The sequence below is a fragment of the Melanostigma gelatinosum genome (genome assembly GCF_949748355.1).
Source record: "Melanostigma gelatinosum genome assembly, chromosome: 8".
NCBI lineage: Eukaryota > Metazoa > Chordata > Actinopteri > Perciformes > Zoarcidae > Melanostigma > Melanostigma gelatinosum.
In genome coordinates this window covers 19,294,631-19,312,414 of record NC_136641.1, presented here as the reverse complement: position 1 = coordinate 19,312,414, position 17,784 = coordinate 19,294,631, and the positions used below count along the sequence as shown (strand labels likewise).

Below are 17,784 nucleotides of genomic sequence, written 5' to 3'. Positions count from 1 at the left end.
CTTTCACCCTTGGTGAGTTGCGCTCAAAAGGTACTCTGTATACTTGTTTCATTCGTATCCTGTTACGATGGAGAACACGGTCAATTGTGGAAATGCTCACACTGTCGATTCCCTGGAAGTGTGTGTTGTCTTGTATCACTCGTTCCTGGATTTCTCTGAGTCGTATTAAATGATCTTGAAGGACCATGCCCACTATAACGGTCCGTGGTATTAGTCATCCTTAAGTAAAAGGGATGTCAATGTTTATAGAGGCATAACAGTGTCAGTATTGCTCAGACTCTTCACACAGTCCCTATGAGTTTAAGTAGGTTTTAAGTACATCAAAGCCATACACGTCCGTTTAATACATTTTTAAAATACAAATGCCCTTCTGTATAAGACTAATCTGTTCATTCTCTGTTTCCCCTCTGAAGGTGACGGTGTGATGGTGGCAGGCTGAGCACAGGGATGTGAGTGGACCAGTAAAGATGACCCTGTTGGCGGGTGATGGCTCCGACTATGACTACAGTGCCCTGAGCTGTGCCTCTGATTCCTCCTTTGAGCCGCCTCCCCTACATGAAGAGGAGGCTCAAAAGGGGGCCTTCTACAAGAGGGCGCAGCGTGCCCCTGAGCTCAGCTCCATCCATGGCGACACCCTGCTGTCCAGCGCCCGTAAACTCCACGCCATCATCAATGTGGGTGGCCTGCGTTACCAGCTGCCCTGGACCACCTTAGAGGACTTCCCCTTGTCTCGTCTGGGCCAGCTGCACCTCTGCAGCAGCTTTGACGAGATCATGCGTGTTTGTGATGACTATGACGTCGCGCACAACGAGTTCTTCTTCGACCGCAGCCCCTGTGCCTTCCGTACCATCCTGACCTTCCTGCGGGCGGGTAAGCTGCGGTCCCTCAGGGAGATGTGCGCCCTCTCCTTCAGGGAGGAGCTGCTCTACTGGGGGGTCCCCGAGGAGAGCATGGAGTGGTGCTGTCGCCGGCGTCTGCTGCAGCGCGTGGAGGAGTTTGAAGCGATGGAGAGAGCGGAGGAGGAGGAGGAACTCCTGGAGGATCTGCTGGATTCGGACAGTGGACACGCAGCAGAGTCCAGACTCAATCGGTACATGGGCAAGCTAAGAGACATGGTGGAGAGGCCTCACTCAGGCCTGCCGGGGAAGATCTTTGCTTGTCTGTCAGTGATGTTTGTCACCATCACTGCCGTCAACCTATCCATCAGCACCATGCCCGCCATGAGGGAAGAGGAGGAGGCGGTGAGTAGGCTCATGACTTTCACATAACACAAAAAAAGTTACTAAGTACAAAACATGTTGTTGTCAGAGTCAAGTGTTGTCATGTCAGAGAGGAGAAGTAAAAGTGAAGACATGGCCCAACACAACTTCATTGTCTGTTGTGAGTCTGTCATAAAGTCACACCAAAGTATAGACAGTGAACATTTGAACCCCACACTGGTGAGATTGGCTTTGAAAATTGACATGTTATTCTGAAAAGCAGTCATTAGAACATTCTAATGACGGCATGTCTCATCTGTCATGTCGTTTAAAACAGCCTGCTGCTTAGAAAGCAGGTTGTTTTGCCATTTAAGAAAACAAAATTGGATTTGAAGACGTCTCAATCTGCTTTCATATTTTTGTCTGACTTCAATCACAACCATAATTAGCACACTGGCCTCTTCAGTCAAATATAAAGGACAATATTTGAGTCACACACAATATTTTCTTGCAGAGTAAAGGAACATCAGTTTTTTAATTAAAATGAATCAATCTATCTTTTGTAGAAATACCTACTTTGGATGGAAGTGGAGAGCAGCTTCCACCACTTTGCTTTCCATTTAAAAGAAATGTTTTAGTCGTTTTTAAATGTTCTACTTTTACTTCTTGTACGCACTCAGGAAATCAAGTACAGATACTGCATGTGGGGTACTGTCAGTGGGCGGAGAGCGAAACCAAAAGCTCAACGGTTTTTATTTGAGATACTGCTAAACGTATATGTCATGCTGCTGACTCACCTTTCAGATCCAGTAGTTACTTTAATCTTGGACTGTCACTCTTTGCCTTTCATTTATCGTGTGGGTGCTCCAGTGCATTAAGCGCTTTAAACGTGGGACGAGTTTTAACATCATCTCTTGTACAGTCATTAAGTCAATCATCAGGCAATGTTCTGGGAAAATGTAACCGGGATAATGAAAACAAAATGAAAGAAATACAACGACTGCACTGATGAAGTTCCAGTGTTCTATTCGACCTGACACACTTGTATTTGAACCTGCTATGCTCGGTGTATGTTTCAATCACGCTTTTTAATTGAAAGTGCCAGTAATTGCATTCTAACAACTCCGACGCCTCTGATTAAAAGTGTGTAAGTGTTCCTCTCTCGCAGTGAGAGACGGGTTTACTTGTTGAGTTGTCAGGTGCTTGTATGGGTCTACTCAAACCATCTCCTCCTCTGTGGGAGTGTGTTTCACAATGATATTTCTCCCTGATATGGACTGCATTCAAAGGCTCCGTGCCATGTGCTTTGAAATGCTTTGAGCCTTCTCAGCCACGCACTGATTCAGCATCATCACCGTGTCACACAAAACACAAAGCTTTCCAAAAAAAAGCTTAAAACATAGATGATAAAGAAGGACCATTTTTGAGGTTACAGTTGCTCTGTTTTCATGGCTCGACTCATACATTAAATCATAACTGGCATAGCTTCGTCTATGATGAGCAAATCTCTTTCCTTTCTTTGTTTTGTTTGTTGGAGAAACATTGTGCACGTTGTGTGCAATGCTGCAGCCTCCCAGAGTCCTTCGCTCCTTCATTTCACATAGAAGTGGTTCCCTCTAGTGACTACAGCTACCACTCGCACATGCTGATGATGACCATGCTAACTCAAGTGTCTTTACCAGGGCAAATGTTCCCAGATGTGCTACAACATCTTCATAGTGGAGACGGTGTGCGTGGCCTGGTTCTCCCTGGAGTTCACCCTGCGCTTCATTCAAGACCGCAGCAAGCTGGCCTTCCTCAGGCAGCCGCTGAACCTGATAGACGTGGTGGCCATCCTGCCGTACTACATCACCCTGGTGGTGGACAGCACCTCCAAAGAAAAGAAGGGCTCCGGCAACAGCTACTTGGACAAGGTGGGACTGGTGCTGCGCGTCCTGAGAGCCCTGCGGATCCTCTATGTCATGCGGCTGGCTCGCCATTCGTTGGGCCTGCAGACTCTGGGCCTGACCGCACGCCGCTGCACGCGGGAGTTTGGACTGCTCCTCCTCTTCCTGTGCGTGGCCATAGCGCTGTATTCGCCCTTGCTGTACTTGATTGAGAATGAAATGGCCCCCACGCAGGAGTTCACCAGCATCCCTGCTACCTACTGGTGGGCCGTCATCACGATGACGACCGTGGGCTACGGGGACATGGTGCCGAGGAGCATCCCAGGCCAGGTGGTGGCTCTGAGCAGCATCCTGAGCGGGATCCTCCTCATGGCCTTCCCCGTCACCTCCATCTTCCACACCTTCTCGCGGTCCTACGTGGAGCTGAAGCAGGAGCAGCAGAGGGTGCTGCAGAGGAGGACGCACTTCCTGCTGCGGAGCCGCATGGCCGGCCTGGGCAGCAACCTCTCCTTGGAGAGTGACATGCTCTTCCCCATAGCGTCGACGAACACCAGAGACATGAACGAGTGACACTGTCGGACAGGGAAGGACGTACAAAGTGGGAGTGGGAGAGAAAGAGGAGAAGAAGAGGGAGGCTTCAAAGAAAGACTGGGGGTATGGAGAGGAGAGAGAGACTCTGAAAATAAAGTACAGGAGTGAGGAAGAAGAATTAGAGATGGAAGGGTGGAGAGAGAAGTCTTAAAAACAAGATACAGAGAAAACTGATTTTGTTTTTTTCTTCCCAGAAATGCAGCCGTGCTGTGTAGCAGTGTACTTTTGGATAAACATGACGAACACACAGAGAAGAGGATTAGAAGAATATTAGGAACACATATATATATTATTTAAGTATTAAATAAATGTTTCCTTCAAAAGATTTATGATTGATTCATGATTTAAAAGATGAATGAAACATTACATGGTCACAGAATATCAAATGGAAGTCTTAAGTTACGAAAGAAACCCACAATAAAGCATTCGAGCATAACAATGACGTAATTCCAATATGTGAAATGTGCATTTGACAAAAAAATACAGCTGAAGAGCACGGTGTCCTCATGATCCAACAACATAGTGATGTTTCTCATCGTTGATCGTTGACGTTTTAATGGATTTGTTGATGTCGTGCTAACCAGTGTCACGTCAGTAAAGATGCTCTCTGCTTTCGTTCAGTCCCAAAGGTTAAATAATAAAAATAAAAAGTCCACACTTGGTAGACATCCAATCCCATTGACAGCATGCATGGTGTCATAACACACATGCAGAAGGACAACAATACAGCAATCAGTGGTGCAAAGTCACAATTTTTACTTTTTGGATTAAAATTCCACACATTCTATGACAGAGTTAAGAGATTGATTTGCTTATTTGAGTGTCATGTAGACTTAAAAGACACAAATCATATTATAAAAGAGGTACAGGAATTCAAAAACATTACATTTACACAATACGAGTGTGCTATTATGAGGAATACTGTGTACTCCTCTTCACATCGGGAGACTCATTGAATGAAAGTGAGAACATATTGTTACATTAGTGATCAAAAGACTCATTGAATAACCTAAATGTGACTGATTTTGTTGAAGAGAGAGTTCAGAGATCTATTCATTTGAAGGATGTTGTACGATCAAAAGCCACCGGCAATCTAAAAAAGACATTTTTAAAACACATTCAGGAATGTGTCGGCCTGTTGATCAACTGGAAGGCACTATAGATCGAGAGAAGGATGTTGTTGGTTTGTGACTCCGAAGAATGTGTAGATTGCGTTATCTAAGGACCTTTTTTATTCTTTTTATGAGTTTGTGTCAGACAAGATGACAATTTTATACCAGTAATGGCAGCAGCAAAGAGTGCAAACTGCCAAGTAAGATAAAGAACTATTGAGTCACACTCCAGTCACTGATGGATTTAATCCTGACGAACAAAGTGTGCTACGTAAAACTATGTATGAACCAGTGAAATACACAAACCTTTTATTTTTATTGATGAAATCATTTGAATACAATATACTGTGCACAGATGCAGGTAAAACCATCGTCTTAAACTTACATTATCAAATCAATCATCAATATAATCATCAAAACTATTTCAAACTGTACAGTTGGCGCTCATTCAGTGAATAACTTTTTGTATTGAAATCAGTGTAGTTGAACCGCGGTTAATCATGTGTAACTTCAGAGGTGACTCGTGCTGAAAGCTTTTATCACAAACGGAAACTTTACTGCAACCAGAACAGCTAAAGGGGATGGTTTCCTGTGTGGGTATTCATGTGTACCTTTAGATCTCTGTTGCGCACAAATCTATCACAGCAAACTGATCAGCTGAAAGGTTTCTTTCCTGTGTGGGTTCTCATGTGGCTCTGTAAATGTGAACGCATGTTAAAAGATTTCTTACAGACTGAGCAGCTGAAAGGCTTTTCTCCTGTGTGGGTTCTCATGTGGTTCTGTAAACTTGAATGCTGGTTAAAAGATTTCTTACAGACTGAGCAGCTGAAAGGCTTTTCTCCTGTGTGGGTTCTCATGTGTCTCTGTAAAGTTGAATGCTGGTTAAAAGATGTCTTACAGACTGAGCAGCTGAAAGGTTTTTCTCCTGTGTGGGTTCTCATGTGTGTCTTCAGAGTTCCCCTCTTGCCAAATGTTTTCTCACACTCAGAGCATCTAAAATGTTTTTCACCAGCGCTACATCTTGAATCAGTGACACGGACTTCATCAGGTTTCACATAGTTTAAACCTGACTGAGGTTCTCTGGTCTTCTCCCCATCACCACCCTCATCAGTGTCAGAAGAGTCTCCAGTCTTCTCATCAGTATCTGGTTCTGGATATCTATCTGGATCCAAGTTCCTGTCTGGTTCTGGTCCTCCACAGTCTTCTCCATCAGCTTCTGTTCCCATCTGTTCAGTTTGCCTTTGATGAAGCTGTGAGGACTGAGCTTCCTCTTCTTCATCTTCACTCTTCACAGGAGTGAATGAGAACTTGACATCAGCCTCCTCCAGACCTTGAAGCTGCTCTCCTTCCTGACTGGTGCAGAGTTCCTCCTGTTCTTCTTTAATGTGTGAGGGCTCTGGGTCCTCCTGTTCTTCTTTAATGTGTGAGGGCTCTGGGTCCTCCTGTTCTTCTTTAATGTGTGAGGGCTCTGGGTCCTCCTGGTCCAGACTGGAGCTCCACTCCTGCTGCTCAGAGGGAACCTCTTCTTTAACCAACAACAGCTGCTGGACGTCTGCAGGAAAACAGTAAACACACACAGAGGGGTTACAAAGACATTTTAGAATTGAGCAAATAGTCTCCTGGACATACACTTCCAGAGTATCACTAGAACCAGATAATACAATAATGTAATCAACTTATGTGACCATGAACATATGAACCATTTTAAGCTGCCAAATCCATGTGGTGTTATCAAAGAGAACAAACTTGTACTTTAAGTTGAAACATTTCCTGTCATCTAGAAGCTGAGAGAACAAATCAGCATACCTGCAAACTCATAAGAGGTGAAAGAGGTGCCAAGCACCTGCTGTTCCTGCAGGTTGCTACACAATATCCCACCGACTAACCCGATTCACAACACAACTAGTTATCAGTTTTAAGCTACCGCCTGCGTGTCAGAGCTCCCTCTTTGTACGGGGAGCGCGTGAGTGCCTCACCCGGAGATTCAAACCTTTGCTCTATGACACACGCAACACTATTGCAAATGAGCACACACACACACGCACATAATACTGTTATGTTCAAAATTTCTCAAACAAAAGGTAAAGGAAAAAGCCCCCCTCCTTGTTCCAGAGGACAAGAAGCATGCAGAGGAGAAGACGCAGCCCCCCCCCCCCCTGCTCTCTTTCTTCCATCATTAAGCAGGGCCGAATCAGCTGGTTGAAGTTTAAATCAAAAGGAATTTAATATACGAACAAAAGAAAATGCAGTTACAAACTGAATTACACTATCAGTAGTAATACTTCATGAAATAGAGGCCCCATCCGCACCACACGACAGACTGGTGTGTCCACCTCATGGACACGTTTGCAGGTATTAAATCAGGAGAAGAAGAAAACGACGAACTGCAACAGAGTCTCACTCCAAACTACATTAAAAGTTATCAGCCGGAGCATGAACAGTGTTTGAGAGAAGAAATAAAGTGAACCCACGTGCTCTTTGTATCCGAATTTCCGGGTTGAGAACAGCGTCCAGAAGTTCCCGTTGTCGCTTATTCGCCTCTTTTGAACGAGAGAGTTCCTCCTCGTACTCTGCTATCGTTCTTTCAAACATACCAATTATCTCTTCATCACCCGCAGTTAGTCGCTGGTTGAGTAAATATCTCAACATGTCTACTTTAGACATTTTCACTAAACCACAGAAAGTTTTCCTCCAGACGAACTCCGTTAAAAACACCGTTTACTCTCATTAAACTCTGACTAGCGCTGTGTTGGTCACTTCCGTCCCCGTCCGTCTGTTTCCAGGTAGCATGCTAAGCTAACTTCAATAGCTTTATAGGCTACCAGGAGATTAGTCTTCTTCTTCTTCTTTCACTTTAATGGCGGACTACAAACCAATGTTTAAGGCGCCACCTACTGGACCGGAGTGTGTAACATCATGACTTTATGACAGTTGTCATTTAAACACAATAACAATGTCATTTATAAATATAATGAAACAATTAGAAAATAAACTTCATATTGCAGTCATATTCTGGCCTTTTAACCCGTTCCATTCAAAATATTAAATAAAGCCCTTTTAAGCTGAACTTGTTTGTCCCCTGTCTCTAAGCCTTTGATGCTCCACTCCCTTCCTGTATCTACCACTCTGTTCTTCAGTCTTTCTCTTTCCACCCTGAACTTCTTCCACTCTATCAGCACATGTTCAACAGATACAAATCCATTCAGACAGGTTCTACGAGGAACATCCGGTTCCGCTGCAACTTGGTGGGTAACAAAAGCCCTTTAAACTAATAAAATAGTATGTCATTACTCCTATCTTCAGTGACCTTCCATCTGGTACATATGTAACAGTTGTGGGTCATGGAACGAGACGACTCAAGTGATTGTTTTCCAACATTTATTTATTGAAGACAAAATATCACCAATGAATTCCCTTCAGACCGTTTTCTGCCCCTCTGCTCCCTCAGCAACGTGTGATTTAATTAATTTTCTTCAAATACACACCGACCAATCAGAGCTCGGGACGTGGACCTTTAATGAATATTATAATCACAGTTTAAACTGACAAATGCAAAAAAAAAGACAGCTGGCAATAAATCTCAGACTGTGTGAATTAGTAAATTAACAGATTTATGACATCACTGCTTCATTAAGAGCACGATAGATCTGACGATAAGTACAATGGTATTTACTGTTTTTCCCACTTTCCCAGAAAAGAACAACCCAATATTGCAACAAAAAAGAGGCCAAAAGTGAGTGTAAACCCGTATTCCTGCAGCTCGTGCTGGTACGTGAGACATGATACCTCCTTTGAACAGCAGATGGCGGCATTGTGTCACAAGAGTACAAAGTGTGATTTTTACCCACAAAAATGATGCACAAAACAGGTTATGTATTTTTGCTCTCGTTCATTTTATTTTAAATCGCCTACATTAAGGCTGCAGTCGCAGGACAGGGCTCACGTTTGAAGTCAGCAGTTTTGAAAAAAAAAAAAAAAAGACTTTCAAATGAAAACGGATGCAAGCTGACTTAAATGTTCGGCACAGACACAATCGCGGTCTACAACGTTGCAGTTTTTCTCGATTGCTAAGACACATTTCTTGAAACGGTCACCCATTCTCTCAAAACTGTAAACACAAAACCTCATCTTCAAGCACTATTTACAAAACCTCTGAATCCTCTTGCAAAATGAAACTTTCGCCTCAAAACAGTTTTACCTGTGCTCAAAATCAAACACTGCTCTCAAATCACAAACAAAGTGATCAAAATAATATACACCATCAAGCAGTCAGTAAACAATACACCAATGAATAGAAAATACATTGTTCAAAACATATAGTTCTCAGGGAGAAGTAGATTTTTAATCTCAAAACAAATTTCATATGAACGAAAACATGTTCTATTACAGGAACTCAAAATTGATCAGAAATTACTACCATGTTTGCTCTTTGCAATTTCTTTTGTTCTTCCTCCTCCTTGTACCCCTATTTGTAAAGTACTGTACCCTGCATCTCACAAACGTGTCCTTTGTCTCTGTGATACTATAATTCTTGTTCTTTCTTGATATGAACCTGCAACCAGTCAAAATCTATTGAGCAGTCAGTACTGTTACTGTAACAAATAGACAGCACGGTGTTCAAGGCCATACAATTTGTTTATTGTACATTATACAGCCTACAATGCACTGTAGGCCTACTACAGTATACAATACTACAGTAAAAGGGACAAAAATCAAAGGAGTCAACATGTCATCAATGTGCTTCTTCTTGTCTTTGGGCTGGGTCAGGCCAGAGCACTTTGTTGACATCACAAGCAATATTTTCTCTCCTGACATTATATCCAGCCCTGACATGATTCCTCACCTATATCACCACAGGATAATTCCATGGCTTGCAGCAGATTGACTCTGGTGTAGGGTTGTCTAGTGATTCTTAACCATAGGGCCGCGGCCCATGATTGGGCCGCGAGCGCCACCTAGAGGGCCGCGAAAAACTTTCAGTTTTGCACCTGTGGGCCGCGGGACCGCATTGATCAATTGAAGACACCAGAGATATCACTGTTATCCATGAGACGCTCAGTTACAATACAGCTTCCCACCACCTGGTGGCGGTAATGCGTCAGTCTGTTGTTTAACAAGCTGCAATAAGCAGAAGAAGACACTCAGCTAGCCGCTAGCCGCTCGCCTGTAGCGAAAGTTATGGATAAGTTATTCAAAATAAAAAATGAACACGACAGTGGTGCCATACCCCCCAAAAGTCTAAATGTGTGCGCAAGTAGAACCCTGACTTTCTTAAGTACGGCTTTGTGAACGGAGGCAACGAGGCAGAGCCGAGTGCTCAGTGTGTGGAATGTGAGCTAATGCTATCAAACGAAGCACTGAAGCCTTCAGAAATAAAGCGACACGTAGCGACGAAACATCCAACGCTCGTGGGAACGTCTGCTGGGCTTCTTGTTGTGTATGCAGGTTTACATACACATGATAATAAATGTCTTTGTGATCATCACATTCTATCATCTCATTTATTGAACAAGGGTTTTGCCTGTTCAACACCGGCATCCTCGATCCCCTCCCCTTCCGGTCCTACGGCTTGTTTGCGCAAATACGTCACAAAACATGTCCGTGTTTGGTATCCCAGCATGCCCAAAATCCTCATCCTTGCAAAGAAATCATCGATTTTCTTTCATTTCTTATGGTTTCTCCACAAAAGGAGCCCACACACTGTCCAAAGTCGCCATAACCGCTGCAAGTCGTATCTTGCAGCATTTCGACGGAAAAAGACACATTACAGACCCGACAACGTGCTAGCGGATGTTACCATGGAGCTCCTGCCTTCAGAAAACGCTAGTACTTATAGTACAAACCTTATCCTCCTCTTCCGTAACCCGTCAACCAACGTTTGCGTAACTGAGCTATTCTCATTCTCGTTCGTGCGCTCGGTCTCAGCCATTAAGCACAGGAAGTGCGCTACTCACACACCATGTCTTCGACCACATATACATAGTTTTTGCAATTTGCAAAGGCTTATAATAAAAGTAAAATAATATAATATCAAAATATAAAGGGAGAAACACCTTTAGTGTGTCAGAATATCATGTGGGTACCATGTGTCCATTTGGGTCTCCAAATGTCCTTTTAGAGCTCCGCCTGGATCTCTTCATGGAAGAAACACTGTAGAATGGTCATACTTTGTCCAATCTTCTTCAAATTTGAGGCAGTTGTTCACTGATAGTGTAGTTACAGCCCTATACTGTCCTTTACCTGTACAGATACAGCCACCGGCAGTTATTTATACTGAAACATACTTTTTTATTTTATGCGGACAAAAATCTTAAATTTTTACTGACTCTGAAGGCCCACTGCTCTGTTTCTGTATGACCTACAGGTTGTCTGACACTTTTGATGCATATAGTCAGAGTGGGCCCCGGGACACTTTGTACTTGAAAAGTTGGGCCCCGAGGTCAAAAAGGTTAAGAACCCCTGGAAAGTGTATGATAGACTCTATCATACACTTTCCATCTCCATGAGGAGAAAAACTCCTCAAATCGCATTCAGGAAAGGAGAGTATGGAGGGAGGTACAAGGTCATAAACTGACCATTGATGTTAAACCATTCCCTTACCTGAGCAGATCGGTGGAAACTGACATTGTCCAGCACTATCACATAGGTGGGAATGGGATTCTCATTTAGCTCCTGACCCTGCTGCTCAAATAAAATATCTCTTAGATTGGCCAGAAATCTTAGAAGATGCTGGGTGTTATATGGCCCGAGTGTAACATGGTGATGTAGAACACTATGGTTGCTGATAGCAGCACAGATTGTGACATTGCCACCTCGTTGACCAGGGACTTCAACAATGGCCCGCTGTCCAATCACGTTTCGGCCTCTCCTTCTCCTCTTTGTCAGATTGAAGCCTGCTTCATCGACAAAGATTAACTCATGGGGTCTGTCCAAGGATTCCAAGTCAAATATTGTCTGTGTAGGAATACAATATAATGTATGTAGAATTTAGTAAGTTGTACAGAGACAGTGCTATATTGTAGAGTTCAATTAGGCCTACTGTATGCACTTCTGATTCACATACATTGTATGTACTGAAGAGTAATGTCATTCACATAGTATGTGGCAGTACTGTAGACAATCTGGATTCCAGTAAATGTGTCTGAATGTACACTTACTTGCACATGCTGAGCTCGCACTTCTTTCACCCTTGGTGAGTTGCGCTCAAAAGGTACTCTGTATACTTGTTTCATTCGTATCCTGTTACGATGGAGAACACGGTCAATTGTGGAAATGCTCACACTGTCGATTCCCTGGAAGTGTGTGTTGTCTTGTATCACTCGTTCCTGGATTTCTCTGAGTCGTATTAAATGATCTTGAAGGACCATGCCCACTGTAACGGTCTCTTGCTCCTGAGTGAATATAGCTCTCCTTCCACCTGCATGTGGCAGCCTTGCAGTTCTACAAAAAGTAGATGTGCAGTTACAAAAAATATTCATGCAGTACAATACATACAGTGATGAGCTTTATATGCAGCTGTTTCAATAGACATTTGTAGTGTAGTACAGTAAATTTTCAATTACAAAAAATACAGTAGCATACTGTACCTGTTCTCTTCTCTGAATGTCCTTACTATGGTGGACACAGAAAACCGGCTCAAATTGGGGTGCACTCTAAGTCCTGCTTCCCTCATTGTCCGTCCGTGGACTATAACATGGTCTATGACTGTTGCTCGAATTTCATCAGATATTTCCACTCTTTGTCTTCCTCTTCCTCCTCGTAGCCCATCTCCCATACGCACTTGTCCTCGTCCTCTCACATTGTTTCTTCTATCCAGTCTCAGACTTTCTCCTTCCCACCTTCAACCACCTGTTTGCTCTCTCAACTGGCTTATATTGGTTGTGTCACATCATTTGATACAAGTGAAATCTATTTTGAGTGATTGTGTTCAATCAATGACATGTGTTCTCTATTTGTGTTTGATTGTTGCCACTGTTTGATGTTGTACGATCAAAAGCCACCGGCAATCTAAAAAAGACATTTTTAAAACACATTCAGGAATGTGTCGGCCTGTTGATCAACTGGAAGGAACTATAGATCGAGAGAAGGATGTTGTTGGTTTGTGACTCCGAAGAATGTGTAGATTGCGTTATCTAAGGACCTTTTTTATTCTTTTTATGAGTTTGTGTCAGACAAGATGACAATTGTATACCAGTAATGGCAGCAGCAAAGAGTGCAAACTGCCAAGTAAGATAAAGAACTATTGAGTCACACTCCAGTCACTGATGGATTTAATCCTGACGAACAAAGTGTGCTACGTAAAACTATGTATGAACCAGTGAAATACACAAACCTTTTATTTTTATTGATGAAATCATTTGAATACAATATACTGTGCACAGATGCAGGTAAAACCATCGTCTTAAACTTACATTATCAAATCAATCATCAATATAATCATCAAAACTATTTCAAACTGTACAGTTGGCGCTCATTCAGTGAATAACTTTTTGTATTGAAATCAGTGTAGTTGAACCGCGGTTAATCATGTGTAACTTCAGAGGTGACTCGTGCTGAAAGCTTTTATCACAAACGGAAACTTTACTGCAACCAGAACAGCTAAAGGGGATTGTTTACTGTGTGGGTATTCATGTGTACCTTTAGATCTCTGTTGCGCACAAATCTATCACAGCAAACTGATCAGCTGAAAGGTTTCTTTCCTGTGTGGGTTCTCATGTGTCTCTGTAAATGTGAACGCCGGTTAAAAGATTTCTTACAGACTGAGCAGCTGAAAGGCTTTTCTCCTGTGTCACAGGGATGTGAGTGGACCAGTAAAGATGACCCTGTTGGCGGGTGATGGCTCCGACTATGACTACAGTGCCCTGAGCTGTGCCTCTGATTCCTCCTTTGAGCCGCCTCCCCTACATGAAGAGGAGGCTCAAAAGGGGGCCTTCTACAAGAGGGCGCAGCGTGCCCCTGAGCTCAGCTCCATCCATGGCGACACCCTGCTGTCCAGCGCCCGTAAACTCCACGCCATCATCAATGTGGGTGGCCTGCGTTACCAGCTGCCCTGGACCACCTTAGAGGACTTCCCCTTGTCTCGTCTGGGCCAGCTGCACCTCTGCAGCAGCTTTGACGAGATCATGCGTGTTTGTGATGACTATGACGTCGCGCAGAACGATTTCTTCTTCGACCGCAGCCCCTGTGCCTTCCGTACCATCCTGACCTTCCTGCGGGCGGGTAAGCTGCGGTCCCTCAGGGAGATGTGCGCCCTCTCCTTCAGGGAGGAGCTGCTCTACTGGGGGGTCCCCGAGGAGAGCATGGAGTGGTGCTGTCGCCGGCGTCTGCTGCAGCGCGTGGAGGAGTTTGAAGCGATGGAGAGAGCGGAGGAGGAGGAGGAACTCCTGGAGGATCTGCTGGATTCGGACAGTGGACACGCAGCAGAGTCCAGACTCAATCGGTACATGGGCAAGCTAAGAGACATGGTGGAGAGGCCTCACTCAGGCCTGCCGGGGAAGATCTTTGCTTGTCTGTCAGTGATGTTTGTCACCATCACTGCCGTCAACCTATCCATCAGCACCATGCCCGCCATGAGGGAAGAGGAGGAGGCGGTGAGTAGGCTCATGACTTTGACATAACACAAAAAAAGTTACTAAGTACAAAACATGTTGTTGTCAGAGTCAAGTGTTGTCATGTCAGAGAGGAGAAGTAAAAGTGAAGACATGGCCCAACACAACTTCATTGTCTGTTGTGAGTCTGTCATAAAGTCACACCAAAGTATAGACAGTGAACATTTGAACCCCACACTGGTGAGATTGGCTTTGAAAATTGACATGTTATTCTGAAAAGCAGTCATTAGAACATTCTAATGACGGCATGTCTCATCTGTCATGTCGTTTAAAACAGCCTGCTGCTTAGAAAGCAGGTTGTTTTGCCATTGAAGAAAACAAAATTGGATTTGAAGACGTCTCAATCTGCTTTCATATTTTTGTTTGACTTCAATCACAACCATAATTAGCACACTGGCCTCTTCAGTCAAATATAAAGGACAATATTTGAGTCACACACAATATTTTCTTGCAGCGTAAAGGAACATCAGTTTTTTAATTAAAATGAATCAATCTATCTTTTGTAGAAATACCTACTTTGGATGGAAGTGGAGAGCAGCTTCCACCACTTTGCTTTCCATTTCAAAGAAATGTTTTAGTAGTTTTTAAATGTTCTACCTTTACTTCTTGTACGCACTCAGGAAATCAAGTACAGATACTGCATGTGGGGTACTGTCAGTGGGCGGAGAGCGAAACCAAAAGCTCAACGGTTTTTATTTGAGATACTGCTAAACGTATATGTCATGCTGCTGACTCACCTTTCAGATCCAGTAGTTACTTTAATCTTGGACTGTCACTCTTTACGTTTCATTTATCGTGTGGGTGCTCCAGTGCATTAAGCGCTTTAAACGTGGGACGAGTTTTAACATCATCTCTTGTACAGTCATTAAGTCAATCATCAGGCAATGTTCTGGGAAAATGTAACCGGGATAATGAAAACAAAATGAAAGAAATACAACGACTGCACTGATGAAGTTCCAGTGTTCTATTCGACCTGACACACTTGTATTTGAACCTGCTATGCTCGGTGTATGTTTCAATCACGCTTTTTAATTGAAAGTGCCAGTAATTGCATTCTAACAACTCCGACGCCTCTGATTAAAAGTGTGTAAGTGTTCCTCTCTCGGAGTGAGAGACAGGTTTACTGGAGTTGTCAGGTGCTTGTATGGGTCTACTCAAACCATCTCCTCCTCTGTGGGAGTGTGTTTCACAATGATATTTCTCCCTGATATGGACTGCGTTCAAAGGCTCCGTGCCATGTGCTTTGAAATGCTTTGAGCCTTCTCAGCCACGCACTGATTCAGCATCATCACCGTGTCACACAAAACACAAAGCTTTCCAAAAAAAAGCTTAAAACATAGATGATAAAGAAGGACCATTTTTGAGGTTACAGTTGCTCTGTTTTCATGGCTCGACTCATACATTAAATCATAACTGGCATAGCTTCGTCTATGATGAGCAAATCTCTTTCCTTTCTTTGTTTTGTTTGTTGGAGAAACATTGTGCACGTTGTGTGCAATGCTGCAGCCTCCCAGAGTCCTTCGCTCCTTCATTTCACATAGAAGTGGTTCCCTCTAGTGACTACAGCTACCACTCGCACATGCTGATGATGACCATGCTAACTCAAGTGTCTTTACCAGGGCAAATGTTCCCAGATGTGCTACAACATCTTCATAGTGGAGACGGTGTGCGTGGCCTGGTTCTCCCTGGAGTTCACCCTGCGCTTCATTCAAGACCGCAGCAAGCTGGCCTTCCTCAGGCAGCCGCTGAACCTGATAGACGTGGTGGCCATCCTGCCGTACTACATCACCCTGGTGGTGGACAGCACCTCCAAAGAAAAGAAGGGCTCCGGCAACAGCTACTTGGACAAGGTGGGACTGGTGCTGCGCGTCCTGAGAGCCCTGCGGATCCTCTATGTCATGCGGCTGGCTCGCCATTCGTTGGGCCTGCAGACTCTGGGCCTGACCGCACGCCGCTGCACGCGGGAGTTTGGACTGCTCCTCCTCTTCCTGTGCGTGGCCATAGCGCTGTATTCGCCCTTGCTGTACTTGATTGAGAATGAAATGGCCCCCACGCAGGAGTTCACCAGCATCCCTGCTACCTACTGGTGGGCCGTCATCACGATGACGACCGTGGGCTACGGGGACATGGTGCCGAGGAGCATCCCAGGCCAGGTGGTGGCTCTGAGCAGCATCCTGAGCGGGATCCTCCTCATGGCCTTCCCCGTCACCTCCATCTTCCACACCTTCTCGCGGTCCTACGTGGAGCTGAAGCAGGAGCAGCAGAGGGTGCTGCAGAGGAGGACGCACTTCCTGCTGCGGAGCCGCATGGCCGGCCTGGGCAGCAACCTCTCCTTGGAGAGTGACATGCTCTTCCCCATAGCGTCGACGAACACCAGAGACATGAACGAGTGACACTGTCGGACAGGGAAGGACGTACAAAGTGGGAGTGGGAGAGAAAGAGGAGAAGAAGAGGGAGGCTTCAAAGAAAGACTGGGGGTATGGAGAGGAGAGAGAGACTCTGAAAATAAAGTACAGGAGTGAGGAAGAAGAATTAGAGATGGAAGGGTGGAGAGAGAAGTCTTAAAAACAAGATACAGAGAAAACTGATTTTGTTTTTTTCTTCCCAGAAATGCAGCCGTGCTGTGTAGCAGTGTACTTTTGGATAAACATGACGAACACACAGAGAAGAGGATTAGAAGAATATTAGGAACACATATATATATTATTTAAGTATTAAATAAATGTTTCCTTCAAAAGATTTATGATTGATTCATGATTTAAAAGATGAATGAAACATTACATGGTCACAGAATATCAAATGGAAGTCTTAAGTTACGAAAGAAACCCACAATAAAGCATTCGAGCATAACAATGACGTAATTCCAATATGTGAAATGTGCATTTGACAAAAAAATACAGCTGAAGAGCACGGTGTCCTCATGATCCAACAACATAGTGATGTTTCTCATCGTTGATCGTTGACGTTTTAATGGATTTGTTGATGTCGTGCTAACCAGTGTCACGTCAGTAAAGATGCTCTCTGCTTTCGTTCAGTCCCAAAGGTTAAATAATAATAAAAAAAATGTCCACACTTGGTAGACATCCAATCCCATTGACAGCATGCATGGTGTCATAACACACATGCAGAAGGACAACAATACAGCAATCAGTGGTGCAAAGTCACAATTTTTACTTTTTGGATTAAAATTCCACACATTCTATGACAGAGTTAAGAGATTGATTTGCTTATTTGAGTGTCATGTAGACTTAAAAGACACAAATCATATTATAAAAGAGGTACAGGAATTCAAAAACATTACATTTACACAATACGAGTGTGCTATTATGAGGAATACAGTGTACTCCTCTTCACATCGGGAGAGACTCATTGAATGAAAGTGAGAACA

General features: G+C 43.9%; 2 protein-coding genes across 2 annotated transcripts; both read left to right on the top strand.

The window, feature by feature from the left end:
- Positions 1 to 467: 467 nt before the first annotated feature.
- LOC306780491 (voltage-gated potassium channel regulatory subunit KCNG1-like) lies at positions 468 to 3,754 on the top strand (the record flags this gene model as incomplete). Its single annotated transcript, XM_079272889.1, has 2 exons — positions 468 to 1,241; positions 2,882 to 3,754. 2 exons carry the CDS (start codon positions 468 to 470, stop codon positions 3,653 to 3,655), a joined length of 1,548 nt encoding a protein of 515 aa, XP_079129015.1. The 3' UTR covers positions 3,656 to 3,754.
- Positions 3,755 to 13,604: 9,850 nt separating this feature from the next.
- LOC306781323 (voltage-gated potassium channel regulatory subunit KCNG1-like) lies at positions 13,605 to 16,888 on the top strand (the record flags this gene model as incomplete). Its single annotated transcript, XM_079274126.1, has 2 exons — positions 13,605 to 14,378; positions 16,016 to 16,888. The coding sequence occupies 2 exons, from the start codon at positions 13,605 to 13,607 to the stop codon at positions 16,787 to 16,789; spliced, it is 1,548 nt and encodes a 515-aa protein (XP_079130252.1). The 3' UTR covers positions 16,790 to 16,888.
- Positions 16,889 to 17,784: the final 896 nt, after the last annotated feature.